The sequence below is a fragment of the Arvicanthis niloticus genome, chromosome 14 (genome assembly GCF_011762505.2).
Source record: "Arvicanthis niloticus isolate mArvNil1 chromosome 14, mArvNil1.pat.X, whole genome shotgun sequence".
Classification (NCBI taxonomy): Eukaryota; Metazoa; Chordata; class Mammalia; order Rodentia; family Muridae; genus Arvicanthis; species Arvicanthis niloticus.
The window spans coordinates 13,320,153-13,341,189 of NC_047671.1; the positions used below are offsets into that span (position 1 = coordinate 13,320,153).

Genomic DNA, 21,037 nt, shown 5'->3' on the forward strand with positions numbered 1-21,037 from the left:
ATATACAAAGAAAACACTGGAACATACTTTCAAAACACCTGTCACAATCCTTGTAACCACTGTACTCACCTATAGAAGGATTACAATTATACTAAAACTTTCAACCTCTTAAGAACAGGTCCTTCCAGTGTAAGGCGCCAGCCTGTGAAATGACTTCCAACTACCATGCAAGTTGAGACTCTGTCTCACCTACTGTCCTTTCTTAAAAATGTGTCTCACTGGGAGTTAGCAGCCTTTCTAACTATTTACTGATTGGCCAAGGCAGGAGGAAACTACTAGACAGCACTTGTTAGCTGTAGTTTTGAGTATCTGTTTAACTTCCATTCAGTGAATATTGTTTTCATTCAGAGATGAGAATAGCATGCAGCTTTAAGTAACAGAGATAAAACAATGTAGTCTCAGTATTGCTTAAAATTCACTACTCAAGAAAATAATCCCTAAAATACTCAAGGCTTAACAGAACAAAACAGTTTCCTTTTCTAATCACTCTGTACAGATGACGTGGAGTGTTGCAGGCCCCTCACCCAGCACAGTGCCCGCCCACTTACCTGGGTATGGTGACACACTTAGTATTGCAATTCTGAGTGCTGATGGCTTTCTCAAGCTCATCCAATCGGCCTGTTTTCTTTAGCTTTTTCACCAGACTTTTCACTGCTTTTTCACACCACTTTTCTTCCTGTCCATTCTGTTCTCCACCACCTGCTCCTCCAGACCCACCAGCTGATTTTTTCCATCCCAGAAGTCTCTTCACCACTGGCGGAGTGAATGGCAAGATGGACGACATTTTCTTACCAAGGATAACAATCCACACTCAGAAACAGCCTGGTAAATCTACCCTAGAAAAGACATTGAAACATTATTTTTAAAGCTAACTTAAAATAGTGATTTTAATGTTACTGAATGCAAACCGTGGCACACAACAGAAATTTAAACTCTTATGTGAAGTTCTTACTATACTGATGAAGATGCAGTCTTCACTACTTTAAATGTACTGTGGCAACAAATTCTTCTGAAAATCAACAGGACTCAAATCTTGGGCAAATACAGTTTTGCAAACAAAATCTTTGTCAATGCTCTGAACAACTAACTCATTTTACTAAGGCCACTTGATGAAGATTAAGATATTTTCACAAACACCAAGTTTTTCACATTTTTAGGACCAGTCTAGTCTCAAAAGATTTAGCAAAAACACAGTCTTGGAGAATATATAGTTAAGTGGTAGTATGCTTGCCTAACATAAATAGGCTCTGGGCTTAACCCCTCAAACCCCAACAGTAAGGAGTGAAAGACACTTAAAAAAATTTTTTTGTAAGAAAAAGTCTACCAGTTTGCTTTAAGAAATCCCTTTAATCCCATCTATTTAGTACCCTTTTCATCTTTATCTAATGATGTACACAGTAAAATTAAGCATAGTTTTTTCCTATATCAAAGTGCCGCTGTGTAATATCTTTTATTTTATGTACAGTAACATGTTGGCTTGTAAGAGAACTCTTCCAAGCATCAACCTCAGGAGTCAGCTACTGATTCCCTAAGGAAATGATGGGCATTTCCTTATGTTGCCACTTATTTTCCTCACTATGAAAACCATCTGTAGCTATAAGAATTATGTGTATATTATCTGATGAGATTAGCAGCAAGTTGCTGAAGCACATTTTTTATACCTTTTTGTACTTACCAGAATTGTCTTTTCATTTGCTTATTTTTATGCACTTAGCACCAAATTTTCTTATTCTATACCAGTCTCTCAATTAAAATGTCAATCAACTTGACTGTTTAATTCTGCACACAGCCTCACATCCTAGAGTGTAGTATCCTCCCGCTCTGACCTGAAGCATTACTACTGTCCTAGGAACCCCCTTAACCTCTCTGTAAGCTAAAGTTGCTATTTTCTTAATACCATGTCTCTATCATCCTGATCTACTTCATCTATTGTTTCATGGAGTATTTCCAAGAAAGAGATAAAGATGCCAGTGAGACTGGGTTGGAACACAATTTTATACACTACTATTTACTTTTATAAGTAGCAATATTGCCACTTGTTGCAATGATTAAGACATGGTACCTTAATTTTCCTTAAACAACAATAAAAAAAAATCTCAGATAGTTATTTTAACCCTCTAACTTAGTATCCATAAGGAAAGGACAGAGATCCTCTTCTTGATCCTTATCAGAGCTGGAATCATCTATTACCCACCATTTGCCTGGATGGTTCAAAAGAAAATTTCATGTTATGTTTTTTTTAAGTCCAGGTGCAAAACAGACACTGCAACTGATTTGGACAGCTTGCCTCCTGAGTTGTTTTAAATCTACAACAATTCCTACCCTCTGCTTTTCTTTTTCTTCATAAAACTGATTCAGGAAGTAACATATAGTCTCTATGTGAGTTTACATTCTTTAACTGTTTTCTTTGTGGTGTCACTATTCTTCTATTTATACAACAGGAGGTTAGCTATACACACTTTATATTTCAACCTACAAGACACCGTATGTTCTACCTGTTGTGACAGCTAGTGACAAACTGTACCAGTCTGTAGGCTAAGAACATCTTTCATCATCCTTCATGCAATGTGATCTCCTTTTAATGACAGATCTATTAGGATTGTTTTCTCATTCTAATCCATCCATTATTAAATTTAATTCTTTAAAAAGAACTTTTCCTCATCAACTAGGACCCTCTGTTTATCCTAAACCACATTTACTTTATTTAAGCTAAGCCAGGTTCAATGGTTAAGTATTTTATTTCAATGTCCATTATGTTTGGTTTCCTGAGGCTGCTGTCATAAATCACCACAAACACTTATAAGGGCATTTGCCACAGGGTTTAGGGCCCATCAAGAAAATTCAGAACAATCTCATCTCCAGATCCATAAGTGCATCTTTTAAAACCTTTTTATCCAAATAAATTCAAATTCACAGTTGTGTGTTCGGGGGAGAGTTTGTGTCCATTAGTGAACTGTAACTCTGATTTTACTCGTTTCCCTGTCTCTAATACTGAAAATCTTGGTTTGAAGAAATACATAGTCACTTGTATTACCTTACCATATATGGAAAAAGCTCGAAATAATACCAACCAGTCAATGTAAGTTCTAGAACTAGAATTACTAGGCAAAGTTTAAGATTTCCTTGTAGCTCTATCTACTGAGGGAAAAAAACAAACAAACAAACAAACAAACCACCCCAAACCTGCCTTGAAAGTCACCTAAAATAACCATTTTCTCCAGAGGTATTAGCAACCTGATAGAATTACGAGTCACTTCTGTGACTTAAGTTTTACACTCAGCACATCCATGTTTACACTTAACAAGTGTCTGCTCACCCTTCCTCTAGCTTCCTCCAGTCTGTGCTGCTTACAGCAGACAGGCAGATACCTGCACCCACTCTCACACCATGCTTACATGACCTACTCTGTAACTAAGTATCTGCACCAACTTTACTTCCTGAAACCATTCTGTATCCATTTATACAGTAAACTGGAAGACAGGCCAAATTAAAGTATCCAAACTGAACCACAAATGTGTGTGCAGGGTGGAGATCCCAGAACATTCTAGAAGAAATGTTAATTATGCTTATTTACTGTCTAGTCTACCAGTTTGCAATGTCTCAGCAGGTGGAGCTGCAGGCAGTGAAGTTCAGTGAGTGGTGCCTGCAGAGCATGAGTGAAGCTGGGTTTTCCCACCAGCAGTGCAAAAGACTCACATGGAAACAAAGATGGAGAATGAATGGTCAAACCAACTGAGAATGAAAGAGGAAACTAAATGACCTACATTGCCTTATTTCAAGACAAAAAAAAAAAAAAAAAAAAAAAAAAAAAAAAAAACCTAAACTAAATAAAAAATCTAAAAGCCTTAGTAATTATAGAGTGGGCACAAAGGGAAAGCTTACAATTCTAGACGTAACAAGATGTCCAGGAAGAGCCTACTGTTTACAGCCTACTTTCCACTAAAGGTACCAAGTCAGTCTCCTATTCAACAACTTTTCAGCCTGTAAATGATAAGCATCTACCACTTCCTCATATCATTCTTCATGGCTAGGCAGAATCTTAAGCTCTTGGAGGATAGTATTTTTATAACCTTAAAAATGTAAAAAAGCACCAACCATAAATTCCTATAAAGTAAACCATCAAAGCTAAATAAAACTCATATAAAAGTTACCCTGAAGGGTAAGCAAACAAGCTACAAACTGGGGGAAACTTTACAACACACACCTGACAAATAACTATAGTTTAGAATGTATAAAACTGAAAAGAAAAAAAAAAAAAACCGAAGAAATATAGTTAGCTAAATAAAAGGAAAAAATTACAAACATTTAATTAAAGAGAGTAAAAGAGCATACTAGGGGGTGCTTAGTACTACCAACTATCAGAAAAATGCAAATTAAAACCCAGATGAAATACTGTTTCACATCACTTAGGACAGTACTAAATGTTTCGGACAGCACCAGATGTTGGTAAGAACAGGGCTACCTTAGTAGCCTACTGCTGCTGTACCAAATCCCCCACACTCATTGTCTCAAACCGGCACAAATGGACTAAATCAAGGTGTCAGTCAGGCTGGGTCCTTCTGCATGCCTTTTCTTCCTCACTTGTAAGGACAACACTCTGAGCTCGCATCTGCCACCTCCTTTTTGTCATGAAACCTCCCACTCATGTCTAATAAAAATACCATAACTGTATTTAGGGTTTATCCAGTTCATCTAAACAAAAGACCCCATCTCAAGTTCTTAACTTTTTATATGTATAAAGTCCCTTTTGCCATATAAAGGAACATTCACAGGTTCTGTTCACTGTAGCCTATACATCTGTGGGGAGCATTTGGCCTGCCTTGGAAGACTGACACTCCCCTGCACTGTGAAACACTGCTGATACAAGCATAAAATGACACAGTGCCTTCCTAAAGACTCATGCATCTCCCCACAATCCCATTATACTCCCAGAGACATATTCAAGAAAAAGGAAAAGAGAGGCCTATAAGCTGAGTTCCATCCCCAGAAACCATACAATGGAAGGAGAAAACCACTCCTTCAAGTTGTTCTCCTATATGCACTCACAGCATATGCTCCCTGCCCCCAAATAATAAATGTAAACCAAATTCTTCAAAGAAAAATAATACCATGCCCACACACCAAAAAAAGACTTGTACAAATGGAGAATATAGTGATACAGGCCTGTAATATCAGCCCTCAGGTAACTGAGATTCAAGGGTAAGTTCAGTGAAACTCACTGGTGGACAGGGACTGGAAGTATAATGGTATTGTGGAGAGCACTGACAGCTTCCACAATTTATAGACACCAAAAGGGGTGGGGGTGGGGGGCAAACGTTGCAAATAAGATTCTGGAACTTTCCTTAGCAATGTAGCAGACACAGAGTGGGCAGGTAAGTTTTGCTCAGCTGGGGAGTTGTAAGGCAATAGAGAAAACAATCAGAACTTGACAGGAGCTGTTAAAACTGTCAACAGGGGCTGACTAACAAAACATAAGCAAGCACCACAATGCACCAAGCTCCATTTGACAAAAAGGCAGACATATAAATAACCCCCATCAGATACATGATAACCTTCATACCCCTAGCAGGAAGCAAAGGGTACTTTTGGCCCTGTTGTGTTCCTTCTGTACCATAAAGTATGCTCTAAGGAATCCAACTGTGTAATGCCATGTGACACAGTTTTCCTAGCACAGAGAACATGATCAATTCAACCTTTGGAAGGGAGAGGTACTACAGAAGTGACGCCAGAACAGAAGTCTCAAACATACAGCCCACAGACTAAGAGTTCACCACGTCTTCTTAAGTCACCAGTATCAGAGCTAATCACTAGTGTGGGTACTGGAAGCATGGACAGAACATGAGTGCCCTTAAAGTCAAGTTGCTTTGTGCTTATCAAAAAGACTGTTAAATTAGTAATTTCAGGAACAATTTAATGTCCAACTGGACGTAGGCATTTATGATTCCAAGGCTCTGCTTCCTAGTGTGGCAGGCAGATGCACAGGTGCATTCAGGACGGCCAGGGACTCCAGGGGGCAGCGTTCCAGAGTCAGGTCCCAGGATCAGTTCATACACGCTGTTAGACTAGATGTGCCAGTCACACAGCTAGGGCCACAAAAATACAGTAGAGCCAAAGAGGCCAGAAAGGGCACATGGACAGGTGGACCAAGCTTACCAGACACAACTGCAGGCCAGTCAACCCCAAGACCTGCCTCGAGGCCATCAGCCTGTTGTGCTACTGAGAATTTAATTTTTCAGAATAATCCTTCTGGGTTAGTGATTGATCTGTGTGCCTGTGAAAAATTGTTAGAAAAAGAAAAGTTCTAAGACTTTACCTTAAAAGTTTCTATACTTTGTGAAGTGGAAAATTCTAGTTTCTTTGGAAAGTTATGTCAAGTGATGTTTTGCTGAGGCACACAGGTGAAAGGCTGTCTTGCTAAAGCAGACACATGAAAGACCGTTTTCCTGAAGCAGTCACAAGTGAAAGAATATTCTGATATAACAAACACATGAAAAGACCCAGGATGAAGGAGTATAATATGACCCCACAGATAGTGGGAGAAAAGCACTTTTTGGTTTGGTTGCTATTCTTTGCTAACAACATACATATATTGGTTCACCTTAAATAGCATTCTGAGCTCAACTTGTGATAAAGCAGTCACTTAGAGATACTTGCCCAAGAACTGCTCACAACGTTCCTGTGGCAGCTTGCTGCTTCTGCCACCTCTCCTCAGGCAGGTTGGTGGGCCTAGCAGCTTCTTCATGATCCAATTACAGCTGCCGGTTCGTGCCCAGTGTCTGCCTGCCTAGAGGACTGGTCTGCAGCTGCTGAGTCATATCTGGTGTTTGCTACAGGACAGAACTGCAGCGAAATACAGGAGCAGCCCAAGAAGATCGAGCTTGCCCCTAAAGAACTAACCACTTCCCCCACATCCTAATAACTTTCCTCTTCCACTACCTCTGCTGGGTAGTGGGATAGAGGACAAGTTGAACCGTTATTAAAAATAGGTTGCAAAAAATCTGTACCTACAACTTTAGGTTCAAATATCCCAGTCACAAAAATTTAGCCAAAAAAACAAATGAAAATTAAACTTCTTGACCATCAGCAAAAACTCAAGAGATTCATTCTCCTTAATATCAGAAAAATCCCAGCAGATTCTCACTATTAGGGGTGAAGATATGACATGAAAACAACTTAAATTTAAAACTGTTTTGGGTTATCTGAATCACATGACCTGTGTGGTCATCTATTAGTCTTCCTCATCGTACCAAATCAAGTATAACTAATCTAGAACCAAGGAAACAGTTAAGTTACCAGCAGTAACTTTCCCTATCACGGTGACCAGGCTGGTTGACCCTCTCCGGATGATTTTTATATTATATCATAACATTTTCAGCAATACTAAACACAAATTACTAATATTAGATGGTCATTATTATACTTTAAAAAAAAGGACTTAGCTATTCCTTGAAATGCAAATGCATTAAAAATAAAATGACAAGACATGGCAATTTGTTCCAAGTTAAATACAAATGGAACAAAAATAAAACTCAAGTTCTAATCATACCACAGAAACGTGAATATGTCATTTACAGAAAAGAAAGGTTTTCTTCAATAGTGTGGTAGCAAGCTCCCTGACATGGAGGGTTTTTTTAAATTTTGTTTGCTAACATCTTCAAGAACTAAGTTCAGATACTACCTATTTCTATTCTAATTCTTGCAATAAATGATACTTATATAATGCAGGTTTTTAAAGAACAGAAAGACAGCCTTGATGCCAAAGACATTTAAAAACTATCTTAGTAAAACTAAGAGTCTAAGATTACTCACTGGAAAGTTTCAATTAGATAAGGTCTGACTATCCTGAGTTTCTAGCAAAGTCTTCAAATTATTAATAATTCCCTCTTACTTTAGCAAACAACATTATCTACACACTTTACTGAACCACAATTCCTCTTTTATATAGTATTCAACTGTTATTTTTTTAAACCACTTTTGATGTAGATGATACTAGAGAATACACATTTTTAAAAAAACAAAACCCTCCCCAAATGACTAGGGTAGTTTTTTGTGCTCTGATGTTATCTTCTGGAATGTACAAGTTCCATATAAAAAACCCTACAAAAGATCAATGAGAAGTGCAGTGACTTTGTGAAGAATGCATCTGTATATGAAAATATAGTACTTGCAGTTATTTTGAACTGGATAGTCATCAACATGTCATTCAAATGTTTCCCACAAAGATCTCATACATTTTGCTGAATTTACTTATTCGTCCAAGCATCATTATTATTGAGATGAATGCTTTTAAAAAAAACCAAAAACAGCTAAGGTTCTGAGAACCTGTCACTGTAGGCAGAGCAGGTGTATCACGTGCAAGCTGCCCTAGGTTCCATTCCCAGAACACACACTTCATATTAAATACTATCCTTGACCCATAGGCAATGTTAGGATTGTGCAATAATCAAATATAAAGCATGCCAAATACAGTTAACAAGCTCTACACATCTTTCTAATCCCATCCCCCCAGGTACTTCTCAGGAAGAGCTACCCTGTCTGCCACTGTTCTGTCAGAGCACATAACCAAAGCTGTGTACACTCTAGAAGCTTATCTTGAACCTCACACTCAGCTCAACCGGCTTTCTTCACTCAATGTTGCAACTATCTGTGCTAACCTATACAGACGCACTAGTGATTCTCCTCTTTGCAGCGGCTTGAGTTCCAGTTTCCCACTTTCAGTCCTGCGGACAGTCTGATACACATGCTTCTCTACACTGTATGAACATGGTCCTGCAGCAAGCACTTTAAAACTTTAACCAAGAGTCCATGGCAAACACACTTCACTCTGCAACCTAATGTGCATCCATGCGCATAACTCTTGAGACATTTCCCTGTCTGCTGTACTCTGCTGTTTCTCTAAAGAACGATGACTGAGTAGAAGAACCTAGGTAACAGAGATCCTAAGACCTACCAATGTTAAAAATCAAAAGGAAAAAGGTAACACGTGTTGATTCTAAGTTTGTAATATTTTAAAAACATAATAAAGCCATCACCTTAAAATATACCATCTGCAAGGAGAAATGGTACAGAGAACACACGTGTCCATTTTTACCAAGTACTACCAAAGTACTTACACCAATTGCCAATCCTACAGAAATTAATTTAATTAATACAGAAAATAATTTTTCAATTATTACTAATACATGACATACTGGACCTTCTAATTTTAGTTGTCAGACAGGTTTCATATACAGGGGTTGTGATAAGGACTTTGGGGACATCTGCCACTGCTGACTATTCAGGATTCTATTCCTAGCAACCCTTGGTTCATAGTCACTATCTTTTCTCTTAACTCATAGCAATCACATATCTACTCAATTACATAATCTTTATATGCCTCCAGTCAGCAAGTGATTTTCTGAAGGTCTTTTGTATACTTTAATATTTCACACCAATGTGTTCAGATGTATCAGCCCACTACTTTAAGAGTTATTTAGTGAATATATATATATAATATTATATGTGTGTATATACATATATCGCACTTCTACCTTTAAGGTCATCTCATGTGGTTTACCTTGTATTTGTCTTAACACATTTAACATTTCAGCCCTAGTAGCCTATTTGAAACAGATTTATACATATAGTGTCCTCCTCGACACAGTTTTTCTGACTCTTTGGTTTTCCTTTGGTAGCATATACCTGAGGCAAATACCACTGTACCTTAACCACTAAAGCTACATGCTATACCCAGGTATCTGCTTCCTAGTTGCCTCTCAAGATGCCTCAGCTACTGCTTCAGCCATCGTGGCTGCCTGTGGCCACTGACCCACTCCATCCAATGATGGAGACTTGCTCTTTCTGGATCCATAAACCCTTCTGACTCATCAGAAGTCCTTCCTTCTGTAAGTTGCCTCGATCACAGTATTTTATCACAGCAACAGAAAAGTAACTAATACAATACAAGCTTATAGACATTTTATTTTATATTTTCTACTTTCTATATATTTATTCACATTTTTCTCATCCCTCCCTATGAGCAATTTTTCTTCATTTCTACCTACTTACATGAAAATACATGAAAACTCCCCAAAAGTATTAGCAAAAAGAGCAGAAAGATAAGGAAACAGGAGGGGCTGAGGCCCAAGGTCCAAATAGGAGCTCCAGAAATACAACAGAGGTGATGGAGAGGAAGGGCCAAAGATACCAAGAAAACTGCCTGAAACTAGACAGATGCTTCCACATAGAAGACCCACCAACTGGCAGTACAGCAAATGGTCAAAACCCACCTGACCCACAGCTGGTGACAAGGAAAAGTCACAATGCTGAGGACAAAGCATGAAGTTAAGGGGGGAAAAAAGCCATACAGATAAAGAGACTCTAAAGGCTCTGGTTTTCTCAAGGCAGCAGCACTAAGTTAACTGAACAATTACTGCCAACCTGAATTTCTCTTCTCCGAGCAATAAAGTGGCTTTTACTGGTTTGCTTTAGTGGTGATCAGTGCTGTTGAGTGTATTTTCAAACGCCTCTGCCCATTTGTGCATCTTCAGAGGATGGTCCATTTGAGTCCTTTACCCATCTTTTAGGGGTTTTTTTGTTCTAAAATTCTTTAAATACTCCTAATTAAGAAATCTTTGTAAGATATACATTTCCAACTATAATCTCATTTTGAGAATTATCTTACACTTTCTTTTATTTGATGCACAAACCCTTTTAACTTGCATAAAGTCCAACTTACCTTTTCCACTCATGCACATGCCTGTGGTGTCATTCACAAAACCATGGTGATATAAAGTGAGCTCAGCTCTGCTTTGGCCACTCTTTCCCTTCATCACTTGTGCTTTTGGAAGTATGTCTTTGCAATTATTGTGATCGTTTGGAGTGTTAGAAATACTGAGACAGTCTACATTTATGTTTGGTGCCTATATCCTCAGAGTCCTCACAGTCCATCACAATTCAGATTAACCATTGTAAGAGCTGCCAAGCCACACATGGCTAAAGGCTATCATACCAGACTGAAGAGCTCCAAAATAGGAAGAAACTAGTAATAATAGCGACACTTCTGGAAAGTAAAACTGATGGTAGGAGGTAAGGGGGAAACTGCTTTGTACTTCAATTTCCTATTTTGTTGCTTTTGAATTTTGTACTATATGCATAACTATTACCTATGCAAAAAGATAATTAAATTACCTTTCCTTAAGATAGATATTCTTGACCTACTACTCTAAATCTAAGATATAGCTGTACAGGTACTCAATGAAGTACACAGATATCATCTGCTGCAGCACTACTTCTAATATCCCAAGATTCAAATAACTTAAATGTCCACCAACAAGAATATCATGCACTCTCAGGGTAAAGGCACATGCCACCAAGCCTGATGACCTGAGTTAATCCTTAAAACTCCTATGTAGAAGGAGAACCAACTTCTCTAAGTTGTCCTGTGACATCCAGAAGCATATAACATACATGTGCAGGGACAAGTGTAAATTGTGAATATACTTACAATGACCAAATGTTGATATAACTAAAAACAGAATTATTAACTAACATAAAGCAACCTACAAGATGAACTTTCAAGTACACTAGCTGGCCATATCTGCTAAAAGGGAGTTCTTGTCCAAGTGTGCTAGGAGGGAACTCTTTGCCTTTCCAAAGGCAAGTTGAGTGGCAAGAACTTATTATGTAGCATCTGATTTTCAAGACAAACACTCTTACTTACATGTACACCATGCCACATTTAACTATGGTTGTACTTTCTTTTTACATTTATTCTGCTTCACCTTCTTGTGATATTAAAATCCAGCTGAAAACTAGTGTTTCCTAGTTCCTCTATAGGCAGGCTATCTCCCAGAAGCAGATTATTCCAGAACACCAGAAGAAGCTTTACTTTTAACTTACCTTTTCTACCTTCTCTTCCTTTCTCAACTAACATGAAAAACTACATAGTCTATTTTATCTGACATGTCTGTTTGCAGTGGGCAAAATGGACCTAACCCGTGTCTGTTCTGGCAATTTATGTCATCAAAAGAAAGCTAGATTAGCTATGACCGCACATACTTTTAATCAGAGCACTAAAAGGCTGAGTCAGGAAGATCTCAAGTTTCTATCTTAGGCTACACAGGGAGACTGTCTGGGAAAAGTAAACAAGCAAACAGCATTTGAATAAAGTAGTTCATTCAGGCCAACAGCCATAAAAACAGCACAGCCAGATAAGAAAATACCTCAAAACTTGACATTTCATCTTAGAGAATAGGAGAAATCTGGCAAGAAAAATACTTGGCAAAAATTGAAATAGAGGAGAAGCTGGTGGTAAATACAGGGCTGGAGAGATGTTTCAATGGTAGAGCCTTTGTCTAGCATGTAAGAAGCTCTAGGTACAGTCCCAGGTACAGAGAAGAGAGAAACCACCGGGCAGTGGTGGCGCACGCCTTTAATCCCAGCACTTGGGAGGCAGAGGGATTTCTCAGTTTGAGGCCAGCCTGGTCTACAGAGTGAGTCCCAGGACAGCCAGGGCTATACAGAGAAACTCTGTCTCGAAAAACGAACGAGAGAGAGAGAGAGAGACAGAGACAGAGACACAGACAGGCCAAATACAAATTAAAGCTACAAAAGGAAAAGAAATTTCAAATATCTTTAAATGGCAGTCCCTAACACATACATGAATTTTTACTTCAGTAGACTCTGGAGCTGGAGAGATGGCTCAGTGGGTAGAAGCCCTTGCAGCACAAGCATGAGGACCTGAGTCTGAATCACCAGCACCCATGTAAAAAGGTATGAACCAGCTGCGGAGGCTGTAAAACAGGAAGTTCCAGGTTCAACAGAGGAAATACGAGAGAGATGGGTTGAGGAAGACACCTAACATGTCCTTGAAGCTCTGGTCTGTGCATGGGTGCACACACACTAACATGCACACCAAATAAAAAAACTAAACTGAGGAGGGCTGCTGATGCAAGCTAAATGGCCTTATCTCTTCCTACAGAATCAACAAAAAGGTGGACAAGAGCCAATTCCAGAGCCAATCATGTGCTCTGATGGCCTCGTGAGCACCTCAGCACACACCATACATACAACAATAAATAACAATGCTTAAGAGAAACTTAAAGGTAAAAAATATGTCAACTACAACCCCCCCAAAAAGTGAAAAGACAATGAATGCCTTATAGAATACCAAAAGCACCAATGGAAATACTATAAAAATCACTATTTTAGACTGTTAGCAATGTATGTTCAAACACAGCACACTAAGCACAGTAAAACATCACCAATGATCTGAAATTTCCTGTGTTAGTCAAAGAAATCACTGGTAATAAAGGCAATAATAAGGATTTTAAAAATTAAAACGTAAAGCTCAGTGGGGGTGTTTGCTTAGTAGATTCAATCACTACCACTAACCCCCATCCATTAAAATATGTATTTTAAAAGGTTGAAAACCAGATTTTTCTCAATTCTCTCAGTAATAAGGTTCTTTCCAAAGTTTTAAATTAGTAAAGGACAATGCCAAATGAAAATCCAAGTCAGTCCCATGGAGGATGGTGGGTAATACGCCCTTTAACCAAGCAGAAAACACTTACATGTGCATTTTAATGGACTGTTACAACTAAATGTGGGTCTTGTAGTTAGTTCAGTGACTATCCACCTCACTTGAGGGGTGAGCTCTGTGTAGACAAGCTGTTGCATTTAATTCAGCAAACAGCCCCCTGACACAGGGAGCACCATGTAGACAACTTCTTTCATACTGGCCAAATTCACACCTTTAATAGGCTGCACGGAAGCTGCGTCTCTATCATCAGCTCATAAGAATTCAACTTCCCCAGATCATAAATGTGTGCTAACACAAGACTGCACAGGCCCAAATGCAAGTCAGCAGAGTACCATGCATTCTTAATGGCCTCCCCAGTTCCCAGGTTGGTCCTGTCTTACTCCTGAAGCATTACCTAGTACCACATCAAACATGTGGTAAGGGCTTGTAGGCTGCAAATTCAACTAAGCATATCTAAAGCAGTTGGTACCAACAGAACTTCCTACAATGGTGAAAATGGTCTTTACTTGTGATGCTTTGTACAGCAGCTGATACTTGTAACATGGCCAACTAAAGTTAGATTAAAGTTAACTAAAATAATGTAAAATTTAACTTCAGTTCCTCAGCCTCATCATCTGTATTTCAAGTGCTAAACAGGCACCATAGTTGGCTGCTACCTGACAGATACAGATACACAAGCTTTATTTTGAATCTTTTCACAGAATATTCTTCCTTCCTGAGTACATCAAACCTACAACTACCCCACCCGAAAAAGGAAAAGAAGCTGGGCTTTGCAGATAACACAAAGAAACGCAGACCTTCCTTCAGAGGCAGCTTCTCCTTACTATTGCTTTATAGACTCAGCCAGTAAAATCCTAGAGTCTCAAAAAAAAAGTCAATCTAGAAAAATCAGTAACAATTTCACATTGTTTTAAATTTTAACAACAAATTGAGAATTTGTTCAGGATATTGTCATGGGTAAAACCATAAAGACAGAGTGTCTACAGAGGCCAGGAAGCCAGAGAGGAAATGGAGGGGATGAGGAGGTGGTGGAGAGGATTGAGAGAGCTAACGATGTATAAACAGGTCCTATGGAAGCCTACTATTTTATAAGCCAATTTACCTTTCTATGAGTTGTTATCAGGGAGATCCCAAACCCTTGCAAAACAAAAAAACAAGCTATTGCCATTTGTCTTGGTTGACCACCAGAATTAGATGATTATTGCCAAAGACATCACACAATTTATTTCAGCACATAAAGATACCAAGCTATAAACTGAGCTAGAAGCTTCCCCCTGCCAGATAGTTTTTATAGTACTGAAAGGAAAAGTCACCAACTGTTTGACCTAGCTATAAGACTTTTTTTTTTTTTTTTTAAAGTCTTAAAACCTAACAACCTGCCAGGCAAGATGTACCCACAGGTGCAACTGTGGCAAGACCATTTTGGGGATAACCAACTGATTCCTGGTACTGTAAACGTGGTCAAAAGCTCATGACTACAGGTCACAGGCCATGAAGAAGAACCTACTACTTGTGTTTTGCTAAATGGGCAAGGTATCAAATTGTCATCAAATTCTTAACAACTAGCTTCTACAGTGAGTCGGAGTGATGGTTAATGCAGAGATCATAACCTGTCCAAGTGCTCAGAACAAGGGATCTGCTGAGTACTCAGCCCTAAACAGGACATCTGTTCCACTTTCTTCCAAGGCTCAGACATCAACGGAAGAGAGAGAGAAAAAACAAGAGAGCCAGAAGATGGAAGGAGTGCTGTAGATAAGGGGTTTGGTAGGAGGTGACGGGAGTGAGAAAGGAAAACTGGAGGGTATTTTCAAAGAACACTATACTTGTATAAACTGTAAAAGAATTATTTTTTTAAAACAAATATAAAAGCACACCAAATCACTAGGCAACTGTCCTAAGAGAAGGTTCAATTTCAACTAAACAAAGCCAACTGAGCTACAGAAAGAGCCACTCACACTGTAGGGTGTGAGGCAAGTGTGTAGATCACAGAACCGCTCTAACATGTCTAGCTATGTGGCCAAACTAGAGGCAGTGTCTAAATACAACTGACTCAGTAAAATTCTATTTTTTATATCAAATTACTGAAGTGACTTAGAACCATGTTTAATGACATAAATCTAGAATCATAACTGAAGGCATCACCACAACATGTAGAGAAATAGCCAAAATTGATCAGGGACAGTAAAACTAGTTTAATACAGCTAAACCAGACAAGGCTGGCTTCCTTATTAGAAGGTCACCAACAATTATCTGATAGAGACTTTGAAAATAATACTGAGGTAGAAAAGAGGACCCAAATAAATAATCAAAGTCATCGGGCATAGTGGCTTACACTTGTAATCTTAGCATTTGGTAGTCTAAATCACTGAGTTCAAGGCTATGCTGATCTACACAGAAAGTTTGATCTCAGTTTTTTTTCAAAATCAAAGCTAGTAACATGAAGAAACAAGAAACCCTGACCAGAGTTGAGTGAATTGTTCATATTGCTCTATCGAGGAAACTTCTAGCATACTGTCTCTTAACACCTAAGTGAAATCTTTTACCTGATAGCAGCAGGCTAACAAAGCGGATGGCCTCCTGTCAAGTGTGACCCAGCACTGTATCTTTAAGGTCACCTTTCTTGAGTGTGAGCTAGCAGAAAGACTTTTCAGTCTGAAATCAGAGCTCTCTTATACAAGATACTGTGAGTCTTTCACGAACTCCTTGGCTACAGCACAATGCTCTATAACCCATTTGTCAACCATCCTAAATAATCATCCAAGTATATTATGTAGATAGTAAGGTCTTAAAAAGGCTTTCCCAAACCAAATTTAAGCTAACGATTGAACATTTACTGCTAGGTTCTCAGGTCTGTTCCTGCTCTGAATGGCCAGACCATGCAGCTAGTCAAGCTATGGGTGCCTGTCTTGTGTTGTGAAAATGATCTCTATTACCCTCCTCTCCAGGCTGTTATCTGCTTTCTCTTAACAAAGGACAGAACACTTACAGTTCCCCCACCATCTATCTCCTCCTCACCACACCCTGTTAAGCCTCCCACACTACCCATAATCTACTAGTTTCAAGCTACTGTGGACTTAGATGGCAGATTAAATACCATGAGGTTCTAAGGATCCCCCTATGCTTTAAGGTAAAGACTTGGACAATTAAACTAAAGGCCTGGTTGCTCGATGGTCATTTCTCACTGCCATTTATAAGAGGTCAGGATGGTGCTGGCAAGTCATCTGCATTAAGAAGAGACCGGATAACTAACTAAAGAGCAAGAGCTTTAACTTGAGAATCTGTCTCAAAGAATGATCTCAATCTTCTAACTTACCTTTTATAAACCTTAAGAGGTAAAAGCTACTTTTCCCACTTTTAGAAAGAAAAAAAAAAAAAACCACACAAAAAACAAAAACCTAAGACATGGAAGTTTAATTTACCCAATTCCAGAACCAAGAAACCAAGTATCAGCCTAGGGCTTTGATCCCAAACTCCATTACAAGACTTGCTCCCCAGTCTGTGCTCTTGGCTTGACTATTTCATACAATACTCCTTTCACTGGAACCCAAATGACTCAAGTTCCTTTTCTTTCCTTAAGCACTCTCTCTAACTGCAGGGCAATGGTTAATCAGACTGAGACCAAATTCAGCTCAGCAACCATGCATCTGCTCACCAAGCGTGCCTCTGAAAGGTTAGCTGCTGTATCTTCAGTCTGAATGACCTGCAGAAGTGGCAGACAGCACCCCACCCCAACAGAGATCATTCTTAGTGACATAGGAGCTAACACAGCCCACCTTCCTAGTACCATCCTTTACACGTGATAGAGAGCAATGCACGTATACTTCAGGAAGTGACTAGGTGAAGTTTTACTGAATGCCCAAGCTCAACATAATTAACTTTCTTACTTTGGGGCCTTGGCCACAAGACATGGAGTTCTAATTTTCCTAATTCCACTGAGGAGTAGTGGTGTGAGTAGCCACACAAAGTTTGCTGTGTGAGTGTTACTTGTCCAATTAAGTGACTCTGAATTCTTTAGTCAGTTTCTGATACACCTTTGCAATACTTAGTAGGAAACTTCTTTGCACTTAAGAGAAACCAAGGGCCTAAAAATGTCTCTTCTGCCTTTACCCAGACAAAGCATCTAAAAAGATATGCCTCTCTCCACCCTCTAAAAAGGATTCTTGTCCCAAGAATATGAATAAACCTCCATCTGCCAGACTACACTATATACAGCTCCTGTATGCATTACAAAAGCACCTGTATAAAAAGGCTGCTGTGAACATGGTTTCTGGAGTACAAAGCATTAAACCAACGGCATCCAAACCAAGCACGAAGGGAAACGGTTAGGCCCAAAACTCAAATCTAAAAACTGAAAAGGTCCTTAACCACCAGTTCATGCAGCTAAACTAGTTAGGTTTGCTTGTCTGTTCAGTTTCCCTGTCTATATGTATCAAATGAAAGGAGACCTCCTGCGCTACCTACTGAATTAGTTAACTCTTCTGTTCACATGAAGGAAAGAGCTATATTGAAAACCATCCCCAATATTCCTAACGAGAGTTAAATCACACAACCAAGCCTAACAGGAAATTACTCTGCAGTTTCTCTCAACACTTACTTTATGAGCCATACAGATTACACAGCTATTTAGTGACAAGTATCTCAGGATCCTAAAGATCAAACTTTTCTGAACACCTACAACATGACATCGCTTTAGGTGTAGCTATAAAATAGGAATCAACAGTACCTAAGAGCAGTGTCTTGCTAAGGAACACAAGGGATGTTTGCAATCCCATCACAGTCATTACACCTGGACAGCGAGGCCCCTTAAACTTAATTAAGTCAACTGGATTTTAACACTAAGCATGCACCTGGGCACTCAGTTTAAAAATGTGCAAAAAACACAATTTTCTTATCACCACAGGTAAGTTTATGCAAAAACAAAGGAATTTTTAAAATAGCATCAATGTTACTTTATGAATTTAACACAAACATTTGCCAAATGATTTAATAGAGAGGAAAAAAAAACTATAGAGCTGTTTTATAGCTAAATGGGAGAGGGGAAAAAAAAACTTAAAACCATAATACATTTTGCTTCTCCCATGTCTGGATTCCATCTGCCTCACTAACTCATGGATTGAAACTACTCCAACTTCGTTTTAACTACTTAACACTTCTCTGCAAAGGGGGGAATTGCTTTTTTACAGGAACCAAAGTAAACTAATAGGAAAGATATTTACAGCATGGCAGCAAATGTATTCTTGTGTTTGGTTCAAGAGAAAAAAAAAAATCCTTTCTATCAGTGTTATGGGGTTAAGTCATGAGATCAGAAACAAGAGATTTTTGGAAACTGACATTCCAGGGTGCCATTTTTGTAAAGATAATCTTCAGGTAAATTTGCCTGATGATTCATTTATTTACATATGTCATTTCATTAGTTAAAAACATCGCCATTTAGAACATCCCAACAAGGCATGACAAAAGGATGAAATGCAGCTGCTGCCGCTGATGAATTATTTTCACCTGGGCATGTTTTGGTTTTTGTTTTGTATTGGTGTGACAACAAACAGGTAGTGTTTGCCTTTAAGTGTAAAAGAAACAAATAACAAAATCAACCTCGATTTTTGTTTTTCTTTTGTTTAGGCTCACAAGGAAACCATAACACGCAAGGGTAAGAGGACAAAAGTACCTGGCCCAAGGACAGTATCTCTAGAAGAAAATAATCCAAGCACCGATTGTGAAAACCAAGTCTGAAATAAGTGCACTCAATTAGCATGCTTCCAAAAGGCGTGTGATTAGAAACTAATAGGCTGTACCCACGGAGCAACTTTCCCAAGTGCGTGGAGGATGAGCCAGGCAGCCTCAGCCACGAGCGTGTTTCTGAGTGCACACAGTGATTGGAAACCCGCGACTGTTACGGTTAACAAAGGCCACAGGAAAGAAAAAAAAAAAAAAAAAGGAAAAAGTAGAAGCAAAGTACCACACGCCCCTAACTCGGCTCCAGGGCATTCTGCAACGCCAAAAAGCAGAGCGGCCGCGCGCCGGGACCGAAGCGGGCCGCAGCCAGGCTGGGCGGGGCGGGGGCTCGCGGCCCTGCCCACGGCGCCGACCCCGGCCCGCGCTCCACGGCCCGCCGCCACACCCCACACGGGCGGCCACGTGACCCGGCCCAGCACACCCCTGCCCGGTCCCCCGGGCGCCCCGGCTTTACCTACACCCAACGCCTGGTCCCGGCCCGTCCGAGCCGGGCCCCGGACCTTTTGTTCCTTCCTCTTCCGACGGGCTCCGCGCTGCCGGAGGAGTGGGCGCGCGCAGGCGGAACTGCGCCGCGGGCCCCCGCCCCCAGGCCCGCGCTCGCCGCGGCCGGCGGCCGGCGGCCGGCTGGGGAGGGCGCCGCCTGCTCCGCTCGGCGCGGCCCCGCGCCCCGGCACTGCCTGCACCCCGCGCCGCCGCCCTCCGCCCCGGCCGCCGCGGACCTACCTTCGGGCCGCTCGCTCAGCGCTCGCGAGCTGCAGGCTGGCGAGCTGCTCCTCCGCCGCCGCGCGCGGTAGCCCCGCCTCCCTCCCGAGCCGCGGGCCCCGCCGATTCGCCGGCACAGTCCCGGGCTGGCACCCTGCCGCCCGCTGATTGGCGCCCGCGGCCGCCCGTTAGGCGTGAGGCACGCCGGCCGAGCGGGCGCGCACGGAAGACGGAGGGAGCACGGCAGGGACGGAAGGAGGCCGGGCGCCGCGGGCAGGGCCGGGGGCCGAGCGGGGCGCGGGCAGGCGCGGGCCGCCGCCTCCCGCCTCCGGCCCGACCGGCGGCACGCGCAGCCAATCAGCGAACGGGGAGCCCGGGGTGTGAGCACCGCGTCGGGGGCCTGGAATCGGAAGGGAAACGTCGCTCGCTGATTGGTTCCGCCTTCCCCGTCGAGCGTGAGGCGAGGCGAGGCCGGGTGGGGTGGCACGCCCGCGGTTGCGCTTCAGTTCGTGTCCGGCGCGCTCCCACTGGGCTCGTGGAGAATCGCGGAAGGCCGCGCGGTGTGCCACGCCCGCAGCCCCCCGCCCTGGCGCTTCTGGGTGGAGCGCCGCGACTAAGCCCTCGCCCACCTCCGTCGTGAGGCCGAAATGGACACGTGCTCCGGCCCGGGCCAGCCCCCAGCCGGCTCAGAGCCGCTGGGCTGGCAGAGCTCTGAAGAAGCCTGGGTGCTGGTCGCTGAGGGGCGCGCCCTATGCAAATAAGTGGGCGGGGCCTCGCTCTGGGGGGCGGGGCGGGTGTGGAAAACCGCGAAGCTGGGGTTGTTGTCTGTGCTGTTGGTGTTAGGGTTGGGCAGCTCCTAGGCGTGTTTCTCCAACCCGAGCCTTGAGTTCTTAAGTAGAAGTATTAGTGATACATATTTCGAATGCTCAATGTGAAGTGTGAGCACCAATCAGTGTGCTCCTTGATTTGCTGGCTTCTCCCTAGCTCATTTTTCCTTCACTGTGCCCCCCCTATTCCTAGACCCGTACTTCTCACCAAGTTCCCAAATTTAAGAGTACCCATAGTGGCGTGACCAGGTTG

At 41.4% G+C, this 21,037-nt stretch overlaps 1 protein-coding gene across 5 annotated transcripts in view; it reads right to left on the minus strand.

Annotated features, from left to right (window-relative positions):
- The window catches only part of Smad2 (SMAD family member 2), a 68,889-nt gene extending 48,284 nt beyond the window's left edge, over nucleotides 1–20,605 (minus strand). The window contains exons 1-2 of one of the 5 annotated variants that reach the window (XM_076912442.1): nucleotides 20,587–20,605; nucleotides 549–836 (exon numbers count right to left, since the gene is read on the minus strand). In XM_076912442.1, the coding sequence (XP_076768557.1) occupies nucleotides 549–784 (236 nt within the window). In that variant the 5' untranslated portion in view covers nucleotides 785–836; nucleotides 20,587–20,605. The other 4 variants (XM_034517961.2, XM_076912443.1, XM_034517960.2 and 1 more) reach the window with 4 other exon arrangements.
- Nucleotides 20,606–21,037: the final 432 nt, after the last annotated feature.